The sequence below is a fragment of the Lithobates pipiens genome, unplaced genomic scaffold (assembly GCF_037356315.1).
Source record: "Lithobates pipiens isolate NorthernLeopardFrog02 unplaced genomic scaffold, aLitPip1_a1.2 Scaffold_18, whole genome shotgun sequence".
NCBI classification, from domain to species: Eukaryota; Metazoa; Chordata; class Amphibia; order Anura; family Ranidae; genus Lithobates; species Lithobates pipiens.
Window position 1 is genome coordinate 119187547 of NW_027507758.1, and position 26221 is coordinate 119213767.

Sequence of the window (26221 nt, forward strand, 5' to 3'; positions counted from 1 at the left end):
AGAAGTAGAAGACGAGGCTGGACGGTGAGAGCCTGCAGTGTGGCTTTGTGTGTTCCGTTGCTCCCACTGGGCTCGGTGATGGCTGCTCATGTGCCTTCTTAAGGCGGTCGTCCCTAGGTGAGTATTGGGCTTACCGCGACTAACGCGTTGACTGCAAAGATTGCAGATGGCAACGCTATTGTCAGCAGCGGACACGTTAAAAAAAGCCCACACTGCGGAGCCATGTGCCGGTGTCCTGGGAGCGCCAGATGTGACCGTACATGGTCGATGACTCGCTCCTGATACATTTGCAGTCTGCTTTGTCCCTGCTGTGCAATGTAAGTCATTGCTGCTTCTCCTCCCTATCTGCTGGTCCATATCTCCCTCTGAACTCCCCTCCTCTTCCTCTCTTGTGGGCACCCACGTGACATCACTAGACACGTCATCATCAACGTCACCTTCCCCACCGCTATAAGTAGAGTAGGCAGCAACACCGGGGACCAACCTCCTCCTTGGGCTGATCTGGGTACTGGCGTCAGACTGCTGAGTAGCGCTTGTTGCTACCTCCTCTTCCTGATCCAATACCAAGAGTGGCTGCGCATCAGAAATGTCCTCTTGATATGGATCGGAAAATAATTCCAGTGACTCAAGCGGAAGGTATGTGGTGGTGGTGGTGGTGGTCGTGTTGTTGGTGGTAGTGTCTTTGGGGGTGCACATAGCAGAGAGTGAAGAAGAGGGTGCAGATCGAGAGGATGAGGAGGGTGCAGAAGAGTAAGGCTGAGCGAGCCACTCAACCAAGTCTGGTGCATCCTTTAAAGTAATTGAACGCACCTTCTGCAACTTCCCACTTTGGCTCAAGCCTGTTGCTCCTGCCCTACCCCTACCACCCCTGCGGAAGGGCCTGCCTCTTCCTCTGCATGTCATTTTTTAAATGACCCTGTGACAAAACTCTTAGTCCCTATACCGCTGAAGGACTGCTGCAGTATAGGTGAGCGGTCAGCAGTGGTGCACGTCAACCCTATCTATTGTGGACCTATAGCGGTCCTTACAGAACAGCAGACTGTACCGCACTCAAGCCTATGTACCGTAGCACCCTATACCAAGTTACCAGTCCTTATAAGAACTTTTGTGGACCAAGCAGGTTGTGTATTAGTGTTTAGCAGACTGTACGTCAGTCCCTATACCGCTGAAGGACTGCTGCAGTATAGGGCAGCGGTCAGCAGTGGTGCACGTCAACCCTATCTATTGTGGACCGATAGCGGTCCTTACAGAACAGCAGACTGTACCGCACTCAAGCCTATGTACCGTAGCACCCTATACCAAGTTACCAGTCCTTATAAGAACTTTTGTGGACCAAGCAGGTTGTGTATTAGTGTTTAGCAGACTGTACGTCAGTCCCTATACCGCTGAAGGACTGCTGCAGTATAGGGCAGCGGTCAGCAGTGGTGCACGTCAACCCTATCTATTGTGGACCGATAGCGGTCCTTACAGAACAGCAGACTGTACCGCACTCAAGCCTATGTACCGTAGCACCCTATACCAAGTTACCAGTCCTTATAAGAACTTTTGTGGAACAAGCAGGTTGTGTGTTAGTGATTAGCAGACTGTACGTCAGTCCCTATACCAATGAAGGACTGCTGCAGTATAGGGCAGCGGTCAGCAGTAGTGCACGGCAACCCTATGTATTGTGGACCGATAGCGGTCCTTACAGAACAGCAGACTGTACCGCACTCAAGCCTATGTACCGTAGCACCCTATACCAAGTTACCAGTCCTTATAAGAACTTTTGTGGACCAAGCAGGTTGTGTATTAGTGTTTAGCAGACTGTACGTCAGTCCCTATACCGCTGAAGGACTGCTGCAGTATAGGGCAGCGGTCAGCAGTGGTGCACGTCAACCCTATCTATTGTGGACCGATAGCGGTCCTTACAGAACAGCAGACTGTACCGCACTCAAGCCTATGTACCGTAGCACCCTATACCAAGTTACCAGTCCTTATAAGAACTTTTGTGGACCAAGCAGGTTGTGTATTAGTGTTTAGCAGACTGTACGTCAGTCCCTATACCGCTGAAGGACTGCTGCAGTATAGGGCAGCGGTCAGCAGTGGTGCACGTCAACCCTATCTATTGTGGACCGATAGCGGTCCTTACAGAACAGCAGACTGTACCGCACTCAAGCCTATGTACCGTAGCACCCTATACCAAGTTACCAGTCCTTATAAGAACTTTTGTGGAACAAGCAGGTTGTGTGTTAGTGATTAGCAGACTGTACGTCAGTCCCTATACCAATGAAGGACTGCTGCAGTATAGGGCAGCGGTCAGCAGTAGTGCACGGCAACCCTATGTATTGTGGACCGATAGCGGTCCTTACAGAACAGCAGACTGTACCGCACTCAAGCCTATGTACCGTAGCACCCTATACCAAGTTACCAGTCCTTATAAGAACTTTTGTGGACCAAGCAGGTTGTGTATTAGTGTTTAGCAGACTGTACGTCAGTCCCTATACCGCTGAAGGACTGCTGCAGTATAGGGCAGCGGTCAGCAGTGGTGCACGTCAACCCTATGTATTGTGGACCGATAGCGGTCCTTACAGAACAGCAGACTGTAACGCACTCAGGCCTATGTACCGTAGCACCCTATACCAAGTTACCAGTCCTTATAAGAACTTTTGTGGACCAAGCAGGTTGTGTGTTAGTGATTAGCAGACTGTACGTCAGTCCCTATACCAATGAAGGACTGCTGCAGTATAGGGCAGCGGTCAGCAGTAGTGCACGGCAACCCTATGTATTGTGGACCGATAGCGGTCCTTACAGAACAGCAGACTGTAACGCACTCAGGCCTATGTACCGTAGCACCCTATACCAAGTTACCAGTCCTTATAAAAACTTTTGTGGACCAAGCAGGTTGTGTGTTAGTGTTTAGCAGACTGTGCGTCAGTCCCTATACCGCTGAAGGACTGCTGCAGTATAGGGCAGCGGTCAGCAGTGGTGCACGTCAACCCTATCTATTGTGGACCGATAGCGGTCCTTACAGAACAGCAGACTGTACCGCACTCAAGCCTATGTACCGTAGCACCCTATACCAAGTTACCAGTCCTTATAAGAACTTTTGTGGACCAAGCAGGTTGTGTATTAGTGTTTAGCAGACTGTACGTCAGTCCCTATACCGCTGAAGGACTGCTGCAGTATAGGGCAGCGGTCAGCAGTGGTGCACGTCAACCCTATGTATTGTGGACCGATAGCGGTCCTTACAGAACAGCAGACTGTAACGCACTCAGGCCTATGTACCGTAGCACCCTATACCAAGTTACCAGTCCTTATAAGAACTTTTGTGGACCAAGCAGGTTGTGTGTTAGTGATTAGCAGACTGTACGTCAGTCCCTATACCAATGAAGGACTGCTGCAGTATAGGGCAGCGGTCAGCAGTAGTGCACGGCAACCCTATGTATTGTGGACCGATAGCGGTCCTTACAGAACAGCAGACTGTACTGCACTCAGGCCTATGTACCGTAGCACCCTATACCAAGTTACCAGTCCTTATAAAAACTTTTGTGGACCAAGCAGGTTGTGTGTTAGTGTTTAGCAGACTGTGCGTCAGTCCCTATACCGCTGAAGGACTGCTGCAGTATAGGGCAGCGGTCAGCAGTAGTGCACGGCAACCCTATGTATTGTGGACCGATAGCGGTCCTTACAGAACAGCAGACTGTAACGCACTCAGGCCTATGTACCGTAGCACCCTATACCAAGTTACCAGTCCTTATAAGAACTTTTGTGGACCAAGCAGGTTGTGTGTTAGTGATTAGCAGACTGTACGTCAGTCCCTATACCAATGAAGGACTGCTGCAGTATAGGGCAGCGGTCAGCAGTAGTGCACGGCAACCCTATGTATTGTGGACCGATAGCGGTCCTTACAGAACAGCAGACTGTACCGCACCCAAGCCTATGTACCGTAGCACCCTAGACAGACCAAGTTACCAGTCCTGATAAAGAGCTTTGTGGAACAAGTGAGTTGTGAATGATTAGCAGACTGCAGCAGAAGGGCAGCAGTCAAGTATAATATTCTTTCTATATTTGGAAGAAAGAATATTATACGTGTACAAGCCTATTACCGTACCACTGATACCAGTCCTGAAAAGAACCTTTGTGGAACTAATAGTAACAGCAAGTCTTTAAAATTATCCTCACTGCCTGACACACTGCTTCCTGCCTGTCCCTATACAAATTGGCAAAAAAGAGTAGGCTGGAACGATTAGCTGGAACAGCTCTTTTGTGGACCTGATAGTAACAGCTAATGATGATGATGATGATGATGATGAAGAAAGACTAATCTGGCTGAGCTGTCCCTAAAATAGCAGCATACAGCGCTCTGTCCCTTTATCTAAACTGACAAAAGAAACTCAGGCTGCTGACCTAACACCTATACCAGTCCTGAAAAGAACTTTTGTGTACCAAATAGCTAGCGTTTTCTCTGTCCCTACTCCACACAGGATCCTTTCCCTACAGTGACAGAAGAAAGAATGTAAAATGGCCACCGGATCGGGTGTATTTATAGGTTAGGGGGAATGTCCAAGTGTCCATGAGCTGTCATGTCTCAATTGGTTGTCCTGTAACACATGATAAACGTGTCACGAAAGGTTAAAGTTCTTGTATACATTAAACACGTAAGTCCGCCGGGGCGAACGACGGAAAAAGGCGTTCGAACCCGCGGACGGCGAAAGTCGGAAATTCGCCGCGAAACGACCGCCGGGCGAACCGTTCGGCCATCACTACCCTGCATAGATGGAACCCTTTGCAGCAATAACTGACCACAGTGTTTCTGGAATGGTGCTATATGTGTCCAAAGCAGTGGACCCCAAGAAAGGGAATAGAGTCCCTGAAGGTCCTAGAAGGCATTGCCTGCCACGATGGGTGAAGATTTGATCCTGATCGTATTATGGACAGATCCTGGGGCAAGATTCGTGAGTACCCAGTGCCCATTACTCCAACCAGAAGTGTGTTTTTATTTATTTTTTTGCTGCCATCAAGGGACATAAAGATACTACCTAAATGTCCTGATCTTTTTCCTCCTCACCAGAAATTCTTTAAGTAGAAGTGGAGGATGGGCATTGTGGTTTGTGGTCTTGGCCCCTACCAGCCCACCCAGCTTTTTCCTCAGTGCTGGTGGCACCTCAAGCACCTTGGCACGCATGTGTACCCCCCACCTTGGGCCATCCAGACGCATTGGGTAGACACCCTCCTCAAAGACAGTCCATGACTCCACAATTGTTCACGGAGGCCTTTTTAGGACCCAGGGGGTGCCTATTTGGATGAGCTGCTGCTCAGAGAAATGGAGCACAATGCATCTCTTATAATGTATTCTCTAGAGAGGATGGCTGGTTTTAACTCTCTAGAGGTTGGCATTAGTGCGAGCTCAGCATTTGGTACCTCAGCCTGCTCCTGGGCACTGTCCAAGTGAAGCTAATTCTTCCTCCATGAATATGTGAGAAGATTGGGTAAAATGGCAGTTTTTTTATTCAGTTCCCTTCAAGAACTTTACAACAGAATGTTTGGTTAGCATGGGGCAGGAGTACATTCCAGCATCCTTACATTCCAGGGTCCTTACATTCCAATGTTTACAGATGTCTCCTAAGGTTGAAAACTGAGAACTTTTCTGAATTTTCTTGGAAGGTGCTGATGATGAATGCCAGTTTAATGGGTGGGGGAAGGGTTCTGGATTGTCTTCCAGGGCAAGGAACATGGTCTCCTCAGGAGAAGTTGATGCCTATTAATATGCTGGAACTGTGAGCTCTTCACCTAGCTTGGATCAGTTGCAGTGCCCCTCTGGTACAGGGTCAGTTGGACAAAGCCATGGTTGTGGCACTTTTATATTCAGGGGGACACCAAAAGCAGCGCAATCCAAGCTAGGGTGGCCCTCATCCTGTCTAAGCCCATGTACACACGGCCGGACATTCCAACAACCAAATCCGTCTGATTTTTTTCTGACGGATTTAGTCCGAAACTGGTGTTGCATACACACGGTCGGACAAAGTTGTCGGAAAATCTGATCGTTCGGAACGTGATTTCGTTAGTTGCAACGGGACTACATTCAGGCTAGTAGCCAATAGCTTTGGTTTCGGAATTTGATCTGAGCATGTGTGGCACTTTGTCCGATCGGATCATGTTGTCGGAAAATTTTATATCCAGGTCTCAAACTTTGTTGGTTGGACATTCTGATAGAAAAAGTCAGATGGAGCCCACACACGGTCGGATTATCCGACAACGCGGTCCGATTGGACATTTTCCATTGGAATGTCTGACCGTGTGTGCAAGGGCTTAGATGGAGCTCCATTTCCCTTTCTTTCTCCATTTCACTTGGACAATATGCCCTGTCTCTGCTCTGTTTGAAATTGACAGATGATTTTCTTCAGTTATCAAGAGCTGGTGCAGGAGGAGTGGGCTCTACCCCTGGAGATGTTCAGGTCCCTCAGTTGACATTGGGGCATGCTGGATGTGGATTGTTGACATCCAGTTTGAGAGACTGGATTGATGCATTGCCAGATCCAGGCTTTCTTAGGCGGTTTCAGTGGTTGCCCTGGTGACATAGTAGGACAAGTTCTCCCAGATATTTTTCTCCTGTACATTTCTTCCATGTCTGCATTTGCAGGATCCAGGTGACAGAACCCTGGGGTTTTTCTTCACACCTGCTTGCCCCAGGAGAACATGGTATTATGATCTTCCATAATCCCTTATGTTTGCTGGCTTGGATGGCAGGGCTGTTGTACCCAGAGAGTTGAGGGATGGGGGAGTGCCTTTCATCCCCATGCTTTTTAGAGCCAGGAGGGCTGCCTCAGGGGAGATTTACCACAGGACCAGGAAATCCTATGTGACATGGTGTGAGGCTGGGAAGTTTATCCTCACAAATTTGTTGGGGGCCAGATTTTTGGTTTTCTCTAGTAGGATATAAATCTGTCCTCGTATGATCCTATTTCTAAGACTAACCGCCTCTTATGCCTTAGAGCATCCTTTGTGTTCAAGGGATCATGCAAATAGTTCCTCCGGACAGGGCACTTTTCTTTCCATGGAACCCAAGTTGGTGGCGATTGCTTTGGCAAGAAGAAGGCCACAATTGGTGGCATTTCCTTGCAAAGGGTAATTTCTGATACTCCACTGGGTCAAGGAAGTTCTTGAACCTCGGCCATTATTCTTGCTGAAGGGTGTTCTTCTTTTCAGCTGAACCACGTCATTGTTTTGCCTTCTGTTTTTCCCGGACTTCAGTCATCAGGAGACGAGGTCCTTCACAAAGTGGTTCAGATTGTCAAAATGTATTTGAGTTTGACTGCTGTAGTCAAGCAGCCAGATTTTTTTTTTTTGTTCTTCCTAAAGACCAGGGAAGGGTCAGGTGGTTACCAAGTCAACCATATTCTGTTGGTTTTAACAGCTTATTTCTCAAGTTTATGGTTTGAAAAGAGACTCCACCATTTTTAGTAATGGTACATTATACCAGGAATGTTTGGTGCCACCCGGATTTGCCATCATCGGGCTAAGTTTTACCGGATGGATACAAGAGTATTTGGTCACAGTGTTTTTTCAGGCTACTGTATAGATTATTTTTGGCCTGTTGATGGCGACTGGGTCTCTCTCCCCTCATGGGCATTGCTTTGGGACATCCCAGATGGTCATGATTTATAGCTTGCTCTGTGTCCCATGATTTTTGTACTTGAGTACAAAAATCATGGGACATCACAAGACACAAATATCCCCCTCTCTGAGCAGTGGTTCATTGCTTGCTACAAAACTGAGGAACTTCCTGCATGCGTTATATAGGGGAGGACTTCCTGCCTCTTTTGCCAGTATCCAATCATCTGTGGGTAGCCCATAACCTGGGTAGTCATGATTTATAGTCTCGTGGTGTACTCCAAGAATTTTTTTTTTACAGGTCGGTACAAAAATACAGTTTTGCTTTTGTGCCTTGTCCTGGTGACCCTCTTTCCCTTTATTCTTTCTCTGGGAAAATAAAGTGACAAATGAATCCAATAACCTCACAGATGTCAATAAAAACCTAGCAGATGTTCTAACCAATCCCACCTTTAGACCTATGCTCTAAAACATAAAGGCCCAACCAATCTTGATATGCCTGCAAGGAAGTTACCTGTGGTGGGCTTCATCTGAGAAAACCCAGTATGCCCTGTATGAACAGCTGCATGATTTCCTGCTTACAATTATTTAATTAAAAAAGATTTATGTTGTAAAAAACAAACAAAAAAAAAAACATATTGCTTATTTAACGGAAAATTTCTTACTGTAAACCTACAATGCTTTACATAATCTGCGCTCATTCCTGTGTATTAGTCACAGTATAATGTAAATATTAAAATTGATCAAAATAGGGTTGGTAAAGCAATCATTGGTTGAATCACTAGTTTTAAAATCCCTTGCCACTAATAAACACTACCAACACATTCACATATCTCTAATCACATAAAGAATATTACAGGTATATTGTGTACAACAGTTACCAATTCACTATCAATCGTCATTCAACCATAAGTATGCATATTTCCTTTGTTTTGGTCTGCAAAAATATGCAACTTCTTTTATTTATTTTTTATGGTAATGCTACTGGCAAAACAAAGCAATCACATGATTCACTACTACAACTTAAATTTTTATTTAAATACAGCCTACCTTTTAAACCGCAGTGAGTTTATATGCAGTTGCAATTAATTTTAAGGTCCCACATTTGCGTAAAACAGTGTTAGATTTGTCAGGTGGCTGGATAATTAAGGAGAATTATTTTGGCGTCCAAGATACCATTTTAATTTGTTACATTGTTAGTAGTGCTAAAAGTAATATTTGGATCAATACATGCTATAGATTTTTGTAGATTTTTCCACTTGCAAGGCAAGCAGTCAATACCTAATTTCTTTGTAGGCATACCACACTTAATATGTTGAATTAGAAAAATGTCTGCAGACCTTGGCTTTGCAAGAGTTAGACTTTAAACCATTTGTGTTTATTGTTTAGTTACACAGGTGTGATCTGTGTGCAAAAAAATACTATAGGCAAATGCCAAACCTCAATCTAGCCCTTTTGAGAATCGTGTGTGTATATGTGTGTGTGTGTGTGTGTATATATATATATATATATGAGAGAGATATTGCTAAACTTATTGTTAAAAGAAAAGTTTAAATAGTGATATGAAACATACAGGGCATTTAATATTTTTAAAAACCCTGTCACCTTGCCGATGCAGGGCAAGGTGACAGCTTCTCTGCAAAGGGCCTCCCTCAACTCACTATACTCACCCTACCTGCACTCTCATTCGTACAGCTCCTTTCTCCTCCACAGCTGGCGAGAATACGCATCACTTCTGGGTGACTTGATCTCCTGTGACAATTCCAAGGACTAGCAGCCAGTCGCTTGTCCAAAGCATTGTCGCCATTCCCTCAGATTTCCAAAACAGCCAACAGCACTGGCTGTAAATCTGTAAGGAAGCGCAGGTAATGTGAGTGTAAGGGAGACAGTGGTTCACATTGCAGAGACGCTGTCACTTTGCTCTGCCATGAAAGAATTATTAGGGCGGCTGTTCCTGACCTTTCTAACAAAAATGCCAGTTGCATGTCTGGTAACTTGACTGATATAAGTTACTAACCTTAAGCAAATTCAGAAAACCATACATGCATACATCGGGGTCTGTCTCAATTCTGGAGTAAAAAGGTCAATGTAACAGCCAGGTAACTAGCATTTTTGTAGAGGGCTCATTTTTCACAGAGCTCAAATTATGGGCACCCCCAGCATCAGAAGCTTTATTTTGTGGATATAGTTCAGGTTTTCTCAGACTTAAAGTGAAATTATCCTTCTTCAATACTCATTTCTTTCCAGCAATGCAACATCTATGAGCTCCCTCTCTGGTTCTGACATTAATTGGCCGATGGGATGATTTGAGTCCTAAACATGTGTGCGGGAATTCATTCATTCCAGCACCAAGATGTACTGAGAATGTACACTGACCTATGTATGCGCAGCTCCATGTACGTTCCAAAGGATATTGCAAGTGGGATAGTAAAATGACTTCTGCAATAAAATCCCTCTTGTTTGCATTTTATTTTTTTTATTTCTGTCTCCGTAGCAAAGATCATCAGGATTAGTAGTGTCAGTGACTTTCCTCAGCGGAAATTCTACCCCCTCTCTATGTCATCCAAACCTTTACGTAAAGTAAAGGATGAGCATATATTTCCATTAAGTCTTCGATATTGTGCCCGACGCTGTTGTAGAGATTTCACCCCTCTCTTTTCCAGCAAGACCTGGAAAGAGATGATGGGAAAGTTATTGTTGCATCAAGAAGACAGTAATATAACCTAAGCGAGGTTCTAATGCTTCCTCTGAGAAAGTGTTTTGTTGAAGTCTGAGCTCCACCCATATAGATTTACCATCACTTTCTCTCCATTGGAAGGGGGGGGGGGGGGGGTGGCCACAAATCACCAAACGGGCTCTATTAATCACCCACTCAAAAATGGGGAAAAAAAACAAAACATGGGATCAATATTGATGACTGGTTTAGCATCTGAGACCAAACAACTAAATATACAGCTAATACGCATAGAGGTTGATTTACTAAGACTGGAGAGTGCAAAATTTGGTGCTTCCAGATTTTTTTAAAATCCTAATTGAACACACTGAAGTTAGAAGCTGATTGGCTACCATGCACAGCTGCACCAGATTTTGCACTCCAGTTTTAGTAAATCAACCCCAGCTCTTGCTGTGCTAAGTGGCTACATAAGAAAACTTAAATCCATTCTCAAAGGGCTTTGAGATTAGAAAAGGAAGTGGGGTGTGCAGGCAGTGTTGACAACTGTCAGTATTTTTATTGGCAGCCAGTAAAAAACGGGCACTACAGTGTGTTCGGGCGACGCTGGCAGAGGATGAGTCTAGGGAGCCGAGCAAAGCAGACAGAGCCTTGTGTGCGATTCTGCGGGATGGGAGCAAGGCAAGCTGGGAGCAGGACTGTCAGTGCTGTTTGGACTGAGTGGACTGAAGGGACCACCTGGCATGGAGAGAGACTGTCACTGTGACTCAGGAGGGGACGTGTCATGTCGGTGAGGTGTCATAATCATCTGAGCTGCTGCACACTGCTGTCAGTGTCACTGTGAGAGTCCATTTCGTGTGTGTGCCTGCCAATTCTAATTTCTTTCCCTCCAGAGTCCTGTCCCTGAACTTCTTACTTAAAATATCGAAAGTAAAATGAGAAATGTGTTTTTTTTTTGCCTCAATATCTACCTTAAATCACATTGCTAATTGCATAGTGTACTTGTTTGTAGGATAAATTCTGAAATTTGCACTTAAAACTGTAATTTTGTAACTTTTGGAAATGCAAGTAAAAACTTGGCTGTGCTAGTAAATTTTGGGTGCTATGTCAGTAAATTTCAAACTGGTATGTTGGCAACAGTGGGTGCAGGACAGGGAGAACAAAGCCCTAGGGACTAACAAAGGTTATACAAAGGGAAGCCCCTAGGGGTGGGACTTTTAAGGCACTCAGTATTAGTACAATGAAGCATTGATCAAATTAATTTATTAATAGAAAAAATAATTGAACGAGTTTTACAAGCGAGGCATTGTGATGGGACCTTTAAACCCTCCAGCCACTAAAAAGCTGCATGATTTGGTGTAGCAATACTGCAATGCAAACTGATATAGGAGGTGGTGTAGAGCTCTAGGAATACTATAGTACTAATAACAAGGTAACATTCTGCAACTGGATGAACACAAATGGTACATCAATGCCAGTATAGAAAGCGAAAACCCTGGGGGGGGGGGGGGGGGTTTGGCTAGCCTGTTCTTTCATTTAATTTTACTGGAGTATACCTTTAAATTGTCAAGTCACCACTGATTCATATACTGTAGCTGCTGCTTTGTACATTGATAATGCACGACACAAATACAGTAACTAGAGAGCCATCTCATCTCCCAGATCTAAATTAATGCAGCAGCATATCTGTCCCTTTGGTACCGTTTAAAATGTTAATTTAGCTTGCTGTGCACAAGAAATTTGGAAAAGGATCTTTATAAGGATTCCTTGGTAGTAAACCCCTTCTATCATATACTTGTGTTTTAGTTAACAGATGAGAATGGATAATACTGTTCAGGCTTCGCCAAATAAGCATTTTTTTTTGTGCATGTCCAGAATAATTGTGATGAATGTCCGAATTTACAAAATGCCTATTAAAAAGCTTACAGTATTGTGAAAGAATGCTGGTCATACTAACTAAAAAAGGGGATATTTGTTAATTTTATACTCCCTGCTGTATACAGAAGGGGGCAGATATAAAAGCAAAAATAAGATTTGTGAAAAATATACAATAACTGGATTCTTGAAAAACAAATTCTTGCTCAAGATAAAGATGCCCTAGGCCAGTGATGGCGAACCTTGGCACCCCAGATGTTTTGGAACTACATTTCCCATGATGCTCATGCACTCTGCAGTGTAGTTGAGCATCATGGGAAATGTAGTTTCAAAACATCTGGGGTGCCAAGGTTCACCATCACTGCCCTAGGCTATAAGAAGATTGCCAGTACCCTGAAATTGAGCTGCAGCATGGTGGCCAAGACCATACGGCCGTTTAACAGGACAGGTTCCACTCAGAACAGGCCTCGCCATGGTCAACCAAAGAAGTTGAGTGCACATGCTCAGCGTCATATCCAGAGGTTGTGTCTGGGAAATAGACATATGAGTGCTGCCAGCATTGCTACAGAGGTTGAAGGGTTGGGGGGGGGGGTGGGGTCAGCCTGTCTGTGCTTAGACCATACGCCGCACACTGCATTAAATTGGTCTGCATGGCTGTTGTCCCAGAAGGAAGCCTCTTCTAAAGATGATGCACAAGAGCCCACAAACAGGAGTACAAAGACAAGTGTCTCTTGTCTACAGTCAATCATGATGGTGAGAGTGTCATGGTCTGGGGCTGCATGAGTGCTGCTGGCACTGGGGAGCTACAGTTCATTGAGGAAACCATGAATGCCAACATGTACTGTGACCTACTGAAGCAGAACATGATCCCCTCCCTTCAGAGACTGGGTCATAGGGCAGTATTCCAACATAACGACCACAAACACACCTCCAAGATGACCACTGCCTTGCTAAAGAAGCTGAGGGTAAAGGTTATGAACTGGCCAAGCATGCCTCCAGACCTAAACCCTTATGAGCATCTGTGGGGCATCCTCAAATGGAAGGTGGAGAAGCGCAAATTCTCTAACATCCACCAGTTCTGTGATGTCATCATAGAGGAGTGGAAGAGGACTCCAGTGGCAACCTGTGAAGCTCTGGTGAACTGCATGCCCAAGAGGGTTAAGGCAGTGCTGGAAAATAATGGTGGCCACACAAAATATTGACACGTTGGACCCAATTTGGACATTTTCACTGAGGGGTGTACTCACTTTTGTTGTCAGTGGTTTATAAATTAATGGCTATGTGTTATTTTAAGGGGACAGCAAATTTACACTGTTATACAAATTGTATACTCACTAATTTACATTGTAGCAAAATGTAATTTCTTCAGTGTTACATAAAAATGATCTAAAATATTTACAAAAATGTGATGGGTGTACTTTTGTGAGAGTGTGTGTGTGTGTGTGTGTGTGTGTGTGTGTGTGTGTGTATATATATATATATATATATATATCTGTAACATATTTTATAACCCAAATGTTAATCTTTCTCCTAGGCCAGTGGTTCTCAACCTTAGTGGAACCAGAGCTTGGTAAATTCTTCCAAGAATGGAAAGTTAAAGAGGAGTTTCCCCTTAAAATAAATAAATAAATAAAATTAGTCAGCAGCTACAAATACTGCAGCTGCTGACTTTTAATAATCGGACACTTACCTGTCCCAGCGATGTGGGGGAAGGAAGCCCCACTCATCCCCCCTCCTCTCGGCAGCGCCGGCTTCACAGCCAGGCACCCACTGTGCCGCGATTGGCCGCACAGTCATCTGGGACCTGTCACGTGTCACAGATGACTGACAGGAGGGAGGGGCGGAGCTGAGCCCTTCCTGCGCCGAGGGGAAGCGACGTTCAGAGCCCAGGCACTGTGTGTGGAACACCACTTTAAGTACATAATCTGTTGAACTGAAACTTAAACATATAATGGGCTTTGGGAACGACTTATGTAAGCTGGTGAAGGAACTGTGACTGGCAAAGTGTTTTTTATATAGCATTGTGGAATATGTCAGAGCGAAACGTACAGTATAATACTATCGTATGACTGTGGTGAGACAATAAAATGCAAGTTTAAGTTTTTCTGGGGCAAAAGAGTGATATTAGTGGCTCTCTGTATAGTATTGAGGAATACGGTGCTAATCTACAGCGAATGCGAGAAGTATTCGCAGCGTTTCACTTTTTCCACTTTGTGTTATGTTACATCCTGGCTGTGTGCTTAGGGTCATTGTCCTGTTGGAAGATGAACCTTCGCCCCAATCTGAGGTGTCCAGAGTGCTCTGGAGCAGGTTTTCATTGAGGATGTCTGTACATTGCTGCATTCATCTTTCCCTCAATCCTGACTAGTTTCCCAGTTCCTGCAGCTGAAAAACATCCCCACCACCATGCTTCGCTGTAGGGATGGTATTTGCCAGGTAATGTGCAGTGCCTGGTTTCCCCCAGGCAAGATGCTTGTCATTCAGGCTAAAGAGTTCAACTTTTGTTTTATCATAATTTTTTAGCAAACTCCAGGTGGGCTGCCATGTGCCTTCTACTGAGGAGTGACTTCCATCTGGCCACTCTACCATACAGGCCTGATTGGTGGAGTGCTGCAGAGTTGGTCGTTCTTCTAGAAGGTTCTCCCCTCTCCACAGAGAAATGTGGTTGTTCTGTCAGAGTGACCACCACCCATCTCCCCTGATCGCTCGGTTTGACTGGAAGGCCCACTCTAGGAAGAGTCCTGGTGCTTAGAAACTTCTTTAACTTATGGATGATGGAAGCAACTGTGCTCATTGGGGCCTTCAATGCTGCAGACATTTTTCTGTACCATTCCCCAGATCTGTGCCCCCATACATACCTGTCTCTGAGGTAAACAAATAATTCCTTGGACTTCATGGCTTAGTTTGTGCTCTGACATGCACTGTTAATTGTAGTACCTTATATAGACAGGTGTGTGTCATTCCAAATCATGTCCAATCAACTGTATTTACCACATGTGGATGCCAATCAAGCTGTAGAAACCTCTCAAGGATGATTAGTGGAATTAAGATGCACTTGAGCTCAATTTTTAGTGTCATGGCAAAGGCTGTGAATACTTTATTGTACATGTGATTTTTTTTTTTTATAAATTTGCAAAGATTTCAAACAAACTTCTTTCACGTTGTCCTTTTTGGGATATTGTTTGTAGAATTTTAAGGAAAATAATGAATTTAATCAATTTTCAAAATAAGGCTGTAACATAAAATGTGGAAAAAGTGAAGCGCTGTGAATACATTCCTGGATGCACTGTATTTTGCAAGCCACATCAATGCAGCATTATTGGTAAGAAAGAGTTAAACCACTGTGTGGTTGCTTATTACGTTTGTGTAATTTCCCAAAAGGGGAACAAGCAGAATTCTAGAAGGCCCTAAATAGTTTTCCTTACATGTCTTTTTTTTTTTTTTTTTTTTCCTCTGTCTGACAAGTGTGCTGTACATTCTCTATAGTTCCTCAATGAGTTATCGCTGTAGTCATCTTCGACGACCCCATTGTTCCATACAAAGATGACCTTTTTGTAACAGTGGATGTTCCCACTCCAGGAACAGAGTTATGGGCTGGGTGTATGTAAATGATGGAATGAGGAGGAGACGTAGGGGGTTTCCACTGTCAGGTTGATAAGGATGTGGAACTCTCTTCCACAATTGGTGATATCGGCAGGTGGTATTAATATTTTTAAAAGACTCTTGGACGTGCATATTAATGAACACAACATACAGGGATATGGGAAATGATTATCGGTTGTACTGGATGGACCTATTGTCTTTATTCAACCTTACCTACCATGAAACCTATTCAAGGGAGCTGGGTGGGCAAGATAGAAATGGTGGATATTGTTAAAAATTTCATCTTTATGAGATGTTTTTAGTTGTAATAGAGCACCATCTGTCTTTTTCTATTTTCTGTTTGAATTTAATTTGTAGCCTCACATTTGATCATAGGGAATAAAGTACAGTCAGCAATCTATACAAAAGAATTGTCATATTGTTGAATTCATAGGATAGCTGTATGCTGAATTAAATATTTAGGGATGGTCCCATTTAACCACTTCCACTTCGACTGGCGCACCCCGATGTACGTCAGCAGAATGGCATGGACAGGCAAATGGGTGTACAAGTACGTCCCTCTACATTTGCCTCCATGCCATCGCGTGCGCGCCAGTCGGGACCTCCGTGAATCTGATCACGGGTCCCGCGGACTCGATTTCTGCGATCGTCTCACAGGGAGGAAGAACAGGGAGAAGAAGAACAGGGAGATGCTAAAGTAAACAAACATCTCCCTGTTCTGCCTAGCAACAGTGACACTGATCTCTACTCCCTGTGATTGGAGCAGAGATCAGTGATGTGTAATACACAGCCACGCCCCCCACAGTTAGCAACACACCCCTAGGACACACCTACACTGCTACCTAGTGGTTAACCTCTTCACTGCCAGCATCATTTACACAGGAATCAGTGTATTTGTATAGCACTGATTGCTGTATAAATGACAATGGTCCCCAAAATGTGTCAAAAATGTCCGATGTGTCCGCCATAATGTCGCAGTCACAATAAAAATTGCTGATCGCCGCCATTACTAGTTAAAATATTAATAAAAATGCCATAAAGCTATCCCCTATTTTGTAACTTTTGCGCAAACCAATCAATCGCTTATTGCGGTTTTTACCGAAAATATGTAGAAGAATACGTATCGGCCTAAACTGAGGAAAAAAAAAGTTTTTTTTATACATTTTTGGGGGATATTTATTATAGCAAAAAGTTCAAAATAATGCATTTACTTTCAAAATTGTTGCTCTTTTTTTGTTTATAGCGCAAAAAATGAAAACTGCAGAGGTGATCAAATACCACCAAAAGAAAGCTCTATTTGTGGGGAAAAAAAGGACATTCATTATGTTTGGGAACCATGTCGCACGACCGCGCAATTGTCAGTTAAAGCGACGCAGTGCCGAATAGCAAAAAGTGGTCTGGTCTTTGGCCAGCAAAATGGTCCAGGGCTTAAGTGGTTAAAAAAATAAAATAAAAAATGTTTCCTTGGAAAGGTCCCTGATCTTGAAGATAGAAAAAGTTAAAGTGTTATAATTAAAAAAATCTATAAATCTGCTCTGATAAAAAAAATATATACGCTGAGTCGTTTGCATTGCAGGACAGCTTCCAGCACAGCTATAGTAAACCCTTTTCTTAAACACTATGAATGAAATATAGGAACCCACCTTTTTGAGCGGTGTCTCCTTTTAGTGCCTGTGGGTCCTCTGAATGTGGGTGCTCTAATATACAAATCTCGACCAAGATAAAAATTGCAAACACTTTTTCCTCCTTCCACAAAACTTGCTATTATTGGTTATTTACAGTGGAAGTAAACCCATGAATTTAAACAGTTAAAAAAAAAAAGCATGCTGGGAATGCTAACTGCACATTGGCTGTGCTCTCAGCCAAACTATCAAACCATCCAATGGCTGGTGTCATAACAAATCACATGTGCAGCACCATAGCACTTGAAGATTAAACAGAGGCAAAGATGGCAGCTTCCTTGGCTGAAAACGATAGGGGAGTTTACTTCCACTGGGAGCCTCAATACCCCATATGAGAATGTAATCCAGCCCCTGGCTTTGTTGGCAAAACTTAAGATTCACATATTAATCAAGGTGTTCAAATATACTTGTGCATTGCTTTTAGACCTGTATAGGAGAGAAAGATTTTCTTTTAAAGCCCATTTTAAGATTGTTATTTTTTCCAAATATATTTTCCAGATATATAAAGTAGGCTCAGTATTGACTGGAGATTGTTAACCTTAGGTGCACACTTGACAAACTGAGCAAATGGCAAAGTGTAAATTTGACACAGTTGTGATGTTGTTTTGCATGTGCTCTTGCAATGTTGCAGAATTATTGTGCCTTATAAACGGATGCTGATTTATAACACTGTCAGTTAATATCCCCATGTGGATACACTGTACAGTATTTCTGCAGGAGATTCACGCCTGCTTTATTGCACATCAATAGTCTTTATATGTGAAGAGCCTTTCTCTATTTTTACTTACTGATGGTACTGTACAGCACAGATTATTCTTTTATTTCTTGGTACACTCTTATTTCAATTTTGATCTTGCGCAAGTAAGATTTTAGTGTCTTGATATTATAAATGTGAAAATGAAAGCTATGTTATGATTGCACATTATGAGGCATAGTCATTAAAAGCAGCGCAGAGAGCAACGATGTGGTTCAGAGTGCCCCGGCCTATTCTATTCAGTCAGATTGCACTTATCTGAGGTCAAACAAGTAATAGAAGACATTTATTAACACATTTCATGTGCATTGCATTGATTCTGTTTTTATTGCAAACCATAGGTGAGCATACCTAAAATGCAGCCTGCTGGATATTTTTGTCCAACATACTGCAATACATTGTTATTGGTTAAACTTATTCACCTTACTAACTGCTTGGTGACTGCTGCCCCTTTCTGCCAATCTCACCACTGGCCTTCACTAACCCAACATATACAATTCAGAATATACACAACAGCATGTAAAGCTTACCAGAACAGTGTCCTGAGCTACATCACCAACCTAATTTTAAAATATTACCCAGAGCATCTTCTCTGCTCCTCTAGCCTCATTGTAAGCTCATCTTATGCGTGCCTCCGGGACGTCTCCAGATCCAACCTTTTACTCTGCAACTCCCTACCCCAATCTGTGCGGCTGTCCTCTGCTCTGCCCGCATGTAGGCAGTCCTGAAAAAAGAGTCCCTGCTGGGAAGCCTATCCCATCTCCATGTATAAACCTGTACTTCATCTACTCCTTTATCCCCATCCTGTATCACTTGCCTTTCTCTTTAGATTATAAATTCCTGGAAGCACTTTCTTGTATTTAATTATATTGTACCTGTACTGTCTCCCTTATTTTGTAAAGTGTTGTGCAAACTGTTGGCGCTACATGTACTGAAAACAATGCACTTTTTCTTGGCCATGTGTGTTGCCTGCACCAAAAATGCAATAAACAGCTTGACAAATCATCTTGCTTGAAAATGTGCCCTTAGGAGACATTACAGATTATTTATCCTAGTAAAGTGTGTCCAGTGAAATATTTTTTTTGCGTTTTCAATAGATTGGGGAAGGATTAGGACCAACCTGTGGGTTATATGGACAAAATCAATAGAATTAACACTACTGCCTATTGTATTCATACAGTCTCTGTATGAATACCCTAACAATGACTACATCAGATAGGCTGCACTCACTGTTCTGCTGACAATCCCCCCCCCCCCCCAGTCCTTCAATTTTGCAGTTGACCTTTGAGGATCTGGGTAGTGCCAACAGGGCCACCCATGGCTTGAATTTCGACTGATTCATTTGGAATTGGAGTTGTGCTGTGCATTGCTAGAATTAAAGAGGTTTCTCGTTCAAAATTTTTTATTTTATGTTAAAATAAATTACATGTACAGAATATAAGACAAATTATGTGATACCAGAAATAAAAAGTAAACATATTGAAGTACGGATGATACAAAGCAAAGAAGAATTTCAAGAATTGGAGAGGTTTCTCCACACTTTAGGCTCCATTTAACAGGATAAGCCTGCTCAGATCCGCCATTTTTCAGACGGATCTGAGCGGGCATTCGATTGACTCCTATGGGCAGGCGGATGTCAGTGGAGATGCGTCCGCTGACACCCGTCTCCCATCCAATCTACTCAAGACAGACCTATGGCGATTCGTCTGCCATCTGTCTTGGCGGATTGGATGAGAGCTGATGAAAATGGACCTGCTGTCCATTTTTCGCTCCATCTCCCCATAGAGATCAGGGGGGCTCTGAGAGGTCCCTCCCTGCACAGTGAGCAGAGACGGACCTGTCCTCTACCAGCTCAGCGGAAATCAATGGAGCTAGCAGACCCTTCCTGTGTGAAAGGGGTCTAAAAGGGATATTAAAGTCTTGTTTTTTTATTTAGAAAAATAACAAACATGTTATATTTACATTCTCTGTGCAGTGGTCTTGCACAGAGCAGCCCAGATCCTCCTCCTTCTCAGGTCACACATCAGCACTCCTGGCCCCTCCCTCCTCCTGGATGCCCCACAGCAAGCAGCTTGCTATGGGGGCACCCGAGCTGAGCCCGTGCTCTGTGTGTCCATTCACATAGAGCCATGGATTGGCCCCACCTCCTCCATCTCCTGATTGGCTCATTGGCTGTGATTGACAGCAGTGAGAGCCTTTACAACCACTTTAAGCTGGCCATAGACCGAGCGACTTTCTTTCCTGCAACCATGGGTTGCAGAAATGAAAATTGCTTGATTCTCCCATCGAGTCAACGTTGATGGGGGAATCCCTCCTGCAGAGCCATTTTGTTATTGTCAGCGACTAGCAGTAATTGCATGTAGAATCTGACAGGCTGGTTGTATCCAAGTAGCTCGATCAATCAATCTGGGTACATTCAGCCTGGCCATACATGGATCAAGATTGGAACCATCTATGGTTAGCTTTACTGTCAAGGTGTGAACAGGTTCACCAGACACAAACTGAAGGATAATGTGCAACAGAGAGAAACCACGGATGGGGAGAACAGAAATAAAAAAATAAAAAACACAATGGCGCTAGCAGGAAGTGAGGAAAAATCTCCTTTTAGGTGGGCTCAGATAGCAGTAAAATAGGTGTTCTAATCCTGCTCTACTGTATCCAAATAAGATAAAAAACTGATGTTTTGGCTGAATATTCACTTTATGTAGCACAATAAGTTACCGTAACTAACCATCTTTCTTAGTGGGTAAAATAAGTTTCTACCTAAAGTATGTACTGTGTAGTGTTCAGAATGTTTAAAGTAAAACGTGTGTACAAATATGTACAGTATATTGTGTATACACATTGCACATATTTATTGTACGTACCTATATGTAAAGTCACCTAAAAACACATTATTAGTGTTTCAGCACGCAAATGGTCTGCTTTTATAAGGCTGTAACATGGTATTGCTATGATGGAAAAAGAACTTGTGAACACGTTTGCATGAATGGAATCATTCCACAGTTAATGGGAGATTTATGGCTGATAAAATCGCTATAGAACAGCAAGTGGTGGAGATTGTGTTTTTATTTTAATACGAGAGCCAAGTCTTGCATTAGGACGCTGTTGAAGCCAGTGCAGAAAATAAACGGCACCCAAGGGACAGAACAACATTCTGTTAGGTTGAAGGGCCTTTAATAATCGCATACCCTAATAGCAGTTTAGATGGAGTATGTGCATGTGAATGCGTGCGCGCGCGCGTGTGTGTGTATGTGTGTAAGGCTAATCTTGCCCTCTGATTCCATAATAACTTATGCAGAATAACACAAAACAGTTATGATGTGTTGGCACTGCAGCTTTTAATAGTTGACTTTTTAAATTAAAAGATAAGTTTGCTGAGTGACTTTCTCGAATTCACTTAACGAAAGCCCATAAAACATGTTGCAGGTTTAACAACCGCATGCAGCAGGGGAAGAGATTACATCTTTCTCTTCAATTGCACAAGCAGATAAAATATACATCTACAATCTTGCTTTAGTGATTGAAACATCGCTAGCCGCCTTTTTCCCCGAGAAGCAACACGCCAAATATTCATAACACAATAAAACAAATTTTAAATTACGGCTGAAAAAAATTAACGACTAACTTTCCTAGGTGTATATATCAGCCAGTTTTATCTGGCACGTAAACCCGAACTTCCTAAACATTGAATAATGAAGATCTGCACATTGTGATTTTTTTTTTCTATTATACTTATAAATTTTTTGGTGAGATTAACCCATTCCTGACATCAGTAATTTTTATATTTTTTTTTCCTTCCCTCCAGATTTTCTTTGTGTGCAACTTGTTCAAAGTGAATCATAGTGTTCATTACTGGTTTCTACGTGTGATAAAATGACAGGAGCCGTAGAGTATTTATTTTGTTGTACATTCCAAAAATGTTATTATCTTTCTTATAATTTGAAATATTTATGCTGGCCGAGGCCGCATCAATTCTGCCTAATGTGTGAAAGAACATATTAACGTAAAGGTATCTGTATTGTCTAGGTAGAATACGACGCCGTAGTGTGAATGAAGGCTGAGAGTACAATGACTCACACTAGATGGCAGTTTTGTCTTATCTTTCAGTCTCCAGCCTCGGAATATCATGGAACAGGAAAGGCCATCAATGTTTAGTCTGCACTCAAATGGTCTCGGTATGACCAGTGTAGACCCCATGGACTTCCTGGAACATGTGTTAGCAATTTAGCCGCAGACATTTCTTTCTTTGTTTTTACTGCCTGGCTCTTTGAGAAAGTGTTGGTGCTGGGTTATGGGCTGTCTGGATCATGTCAGAGGCCATGGGGATCAAGTTCATGTGACAGGCTAGACTGAGGAAAGATGAAGTTGGAGGAGGTAAGAAAACTGACCCTCCCTTTCTCCAGCAACAAGTCACTTGGCTGTCTGTGGTGTAAAGCCAAAACGACTGGGCGTTTTTACTTTTAATGCAGCTGAACAAACAAAACACTTTGCCCGTTTTACTTTTTCATATTTCATCACTAATAGTCAATGCATTCTTTAAAAAAAAAAGTAGCCTGATACTTCATCATTTTTCTTTTTAATGCTTTTTTTTTTCTTTCCCTTAGCCCCGTCCAGACGAGGGGATCTGGAAATTCTTTCTTTCTGTATGCTGCACTGGTTATCTGGGAGATTACCCTGGGTTAAGGACTTAAAGGTTCCTTTCAACGTCCAGGCTGCCAAACAAAAGTATGAAGGTTTTTTCTTTCTTTTTTTTTTTTTTTTTTTCCAGCAAGTTTTAACTGCACTGCTGTCACTGTTTGATGATCACTGGTAAAATAAGATTTATTAACTGTTATAAAACACTATCACACACTACACAGAAAATAAATATACATGATCAATCAGCTTATCGTACTTTACCAATACAGAATTTGCCCACATTACCAAAATTTCATCAGCCATTGATAGAGAAAATTGAGTACTGTCCGTGATACTTTTTTTATTACTTTATTTTTATTTATTACTTTACTTTTATTTATTATATACTTTTTTTATTTATTTGCACTAATATACAATTTTTCAGGACAAACTTTCGGGGTATGTCCTGTATCACAGACAGTACTCAGTTTTCTCTGTCACAATTACACTAATATGGCTACAATCACATCAAGTATCAGTCATTGATCAAAGATGTCGCACAGATTTAGGAGTTTTCTAGTAACGAATATATCGGATTGGACTTTTTATTTTTATTTTTTATTTAATGTGTTCTTTTTTTTTATTTTATTTTTTTGTGTTTTTTTTATTATATTATAAGTGCCAAAATTTCTACCACATCACATAAAATGTAGCTGATTTAAAAAAAAATATTAAAGAAATGGAAAGTACATTAAGCTTGATCACTAGTAAATGTTTATAGTAAAGGTGTAAGTTTATAGATTAGTAAGGCCCTTTTCACAGTTTTTCAAGCGCTTTTGCATTTAAAAAAAGCACCTGAAAAGCTCAAAAAAAAAAGTTTCACTTTAAAATCAATGAATGCTTTCACACTTGGGCAGTGCGCTTGCAGGTCGGTGAAAAATATCCTGCTTGCAGCATCTTTGTTTGGGAAGCAGCTCAAAAGCAATAAAAAAATGGCCCACAGCGTTTTTGATGTAGTCTTTGAGTCATGTGTCCTTTAACCACTTCCCGACTGGTGCACGCTGATGTACGTCGACACAGAATGGCACGGGCAGGCAAATGGGCGTACCTGTATGTCCCTTTAAATTTGCCGCCCTGCCCCGTGAGTCTGGTCGTGGGTGCTGCGGACCCGATCCCCATGGGCATATCCGCGATCATCTCACGGGGCGGCTGAACGGAAAGATGCCGTTGTAAACAGCATCTCCCCATTCTGCCTAGCAACAAGTGACACTGATCTCTGCTCCATGTGATTGGAGCTGAGATCAGTGTTCACTAAATGAAAGCCCAGCCCCCAACAGTTAGTAACGCCCCTAGGAACACTTAACCCCTACACTGCCACCCACTGGTTAACCCCTTCACTGCCAGTGTCATTTACACAGGAGTCACTGCATTTGTATAGCAGTGATTGCTGTATAAATGACAATGGTCCTAGAAATGTGTCAAAAATATCCGATGTGTCCGCCATAATGTCGCAGTCACAATAAAAATCGCTGATCGCCGCCATTACTAGTAAAAAAAAAAAATTATTAATAAAAATGCCATAAAACTATCCCCTATTTTGTAAACGCTATAACTTTTGCGCAAACCAATCAATAATCGCTTATTGAAATTTTTTTTTTTTTTTTTTTTTACCAAAAATATGTAGAAGAATACATATCTGCCTAAACTTAGGGAAAAAAGTATTTTTTTATATATTTTTGGGGGATATTCATTATAACAAAAAGTAAAAAATAATGCGTTTTTTTCAAAATTGTCTCTCTATTTTTGTTTATAGCGCAAAAAATAACAACCGCAGGGTGATCAAATATCACCAAAAGAAAGCTCTATTTTTGGGAAAAAAAGACGTCAATTTTGTTTGGGAGCCACGTCGTACGACCGCGCAATTGTCAGTTAAAGCGATGCAGTGCCGAATCGCAAAAAGTGGTCTGGTCTTTGGCCAGCAAAATGGTCCGGGGCTTAAGTGGTTAAAAACCACATCGCAAACGCCTCAAAAGCATTTAACTGGCAGTTATGAAGTGAAACAGTGTGAAAGGGGCCTAATACAGCTATACTATAGGGTACCAGATATTCATAGTTACATAGTAGGTAAGGGTGAATAAAGACAACAGTCCATCCAGTTCAACCTGTGTAGATGTGTGCGTTTGTAACTGTATTAAAGAGGTAGTAAATCAGCAGATTTTTTTTTCTACACCTGTAAGGGAAAAGGCATAATGAGCTAGTATGCACCGCATACTAGCTCATTATGAAATGAGCATTGGCAGGTGATCTCGGTCCACAACGAGTTTGCTGACATTTTCCCTCAGCTTGTCCTCCAGGTATCGTGGCTCTGTGAGTGGCCGGGGCCGCGATGTCACTCCCACGCATGTGTCTTCTTTCCGGCAAAGTCCGGCATCTGCTGGACTTTTAGCCGAGAATTCCCGGAGTGCATGCGCCGCTGAAGTCAGAGGCTCATTGCAAGGGGGATATCTCCTAAACCGTGCAAGTTGGGAGATGTTATTTAGGCTTACCTGTAGGTAAAAGTGAAAAAAAAATGACACTACTACCGCTTTAAGTCTGTTGTATAACTGTCATACAAAGTAAATCTCAAATACACAATACACAATATACAGTGCTAGTAACGCTGTATTTTGTGAATTTGATTTTCACTTTGTGGGCTGGTTATATACATACAGCAGTTGTGACACTTTGGAATTGGGAGGTTTTAACGATTGTTTTATTTATTATTTTTTGTTCGCACAGAAGTGAATATCGAGTTTTTTTTTGTATAACTGTCATATTTAAATAATTGAAAGTATGTGTAAACCCTAACAATGAACTGAACAATGATCTGTTTACTTTTGATCTGTTAAATATACCATTGTTTGGCCACATTGGCCTGTCGTAAAAATTAAAAAAATTTTTTTTTGCTCCTGCCAGAAATCCTGTGCTGTCATGTGCACTCTGCAGCACTATCTCAAGCAGATCTATTAGCCATGGTTAACCTCACAGATGGTACCTGTGTGGACTACATAACATCTGCCTTATGAAGAAGAGGAGATGTTCTGTAATCCCAATACACTGACATAGGGTGTCCTTTAGATGTGCACCGAATAGAAATGTTGGTGCTGAAACCAAAAATGCAGGATTCACTCGGCCAAAAACCAAAACGGAAAATTACAGTTGTTAAAAAATATTTATATTTTTATATATAATTGTATTATATTCGACTTTTTAATTAATATCAATTTAAATGAATATGAATGTATATGTTGCCATTATTTGGCACCTTTAGCACAAGAAAAGCTCAAGAAAAATGTATCCCTTTCAATTCTATGTACAGTGTCTTGAAAAAGTATTCATACCCCTTGAAATTTTCCACATTTTGTCATGTTACAACCAAAAACATAA

At 42.4% G+C, this 26221-nt stretch overlaps 1 protein-coding gene across 5 annotated transcripts in view; it reads left to right on the top strand.

The window, feature by feature from the left end:
- The window catches only part of VRK2 (VRK serine/threonine kinase 2), a 188848-nt gene that overhangs the window by 88024 nt on the left and 74603 nt on the right, over window positions 1–26221 (top strand). For all 5 annotated transcript variants that reach the window (XM_077486047.1, XM_077486051.1, XM_077486050.1 and 2 more), the window contains one exon: window positions 22783–22903. In XM_077486047.1, the coding sequence (XP_077342173.1) occupies window positions 22783–22903 (121 nt within the window). The remainder of the gene's footprint in view (window positions 1–22782; window positions 22904–26221) is intronic.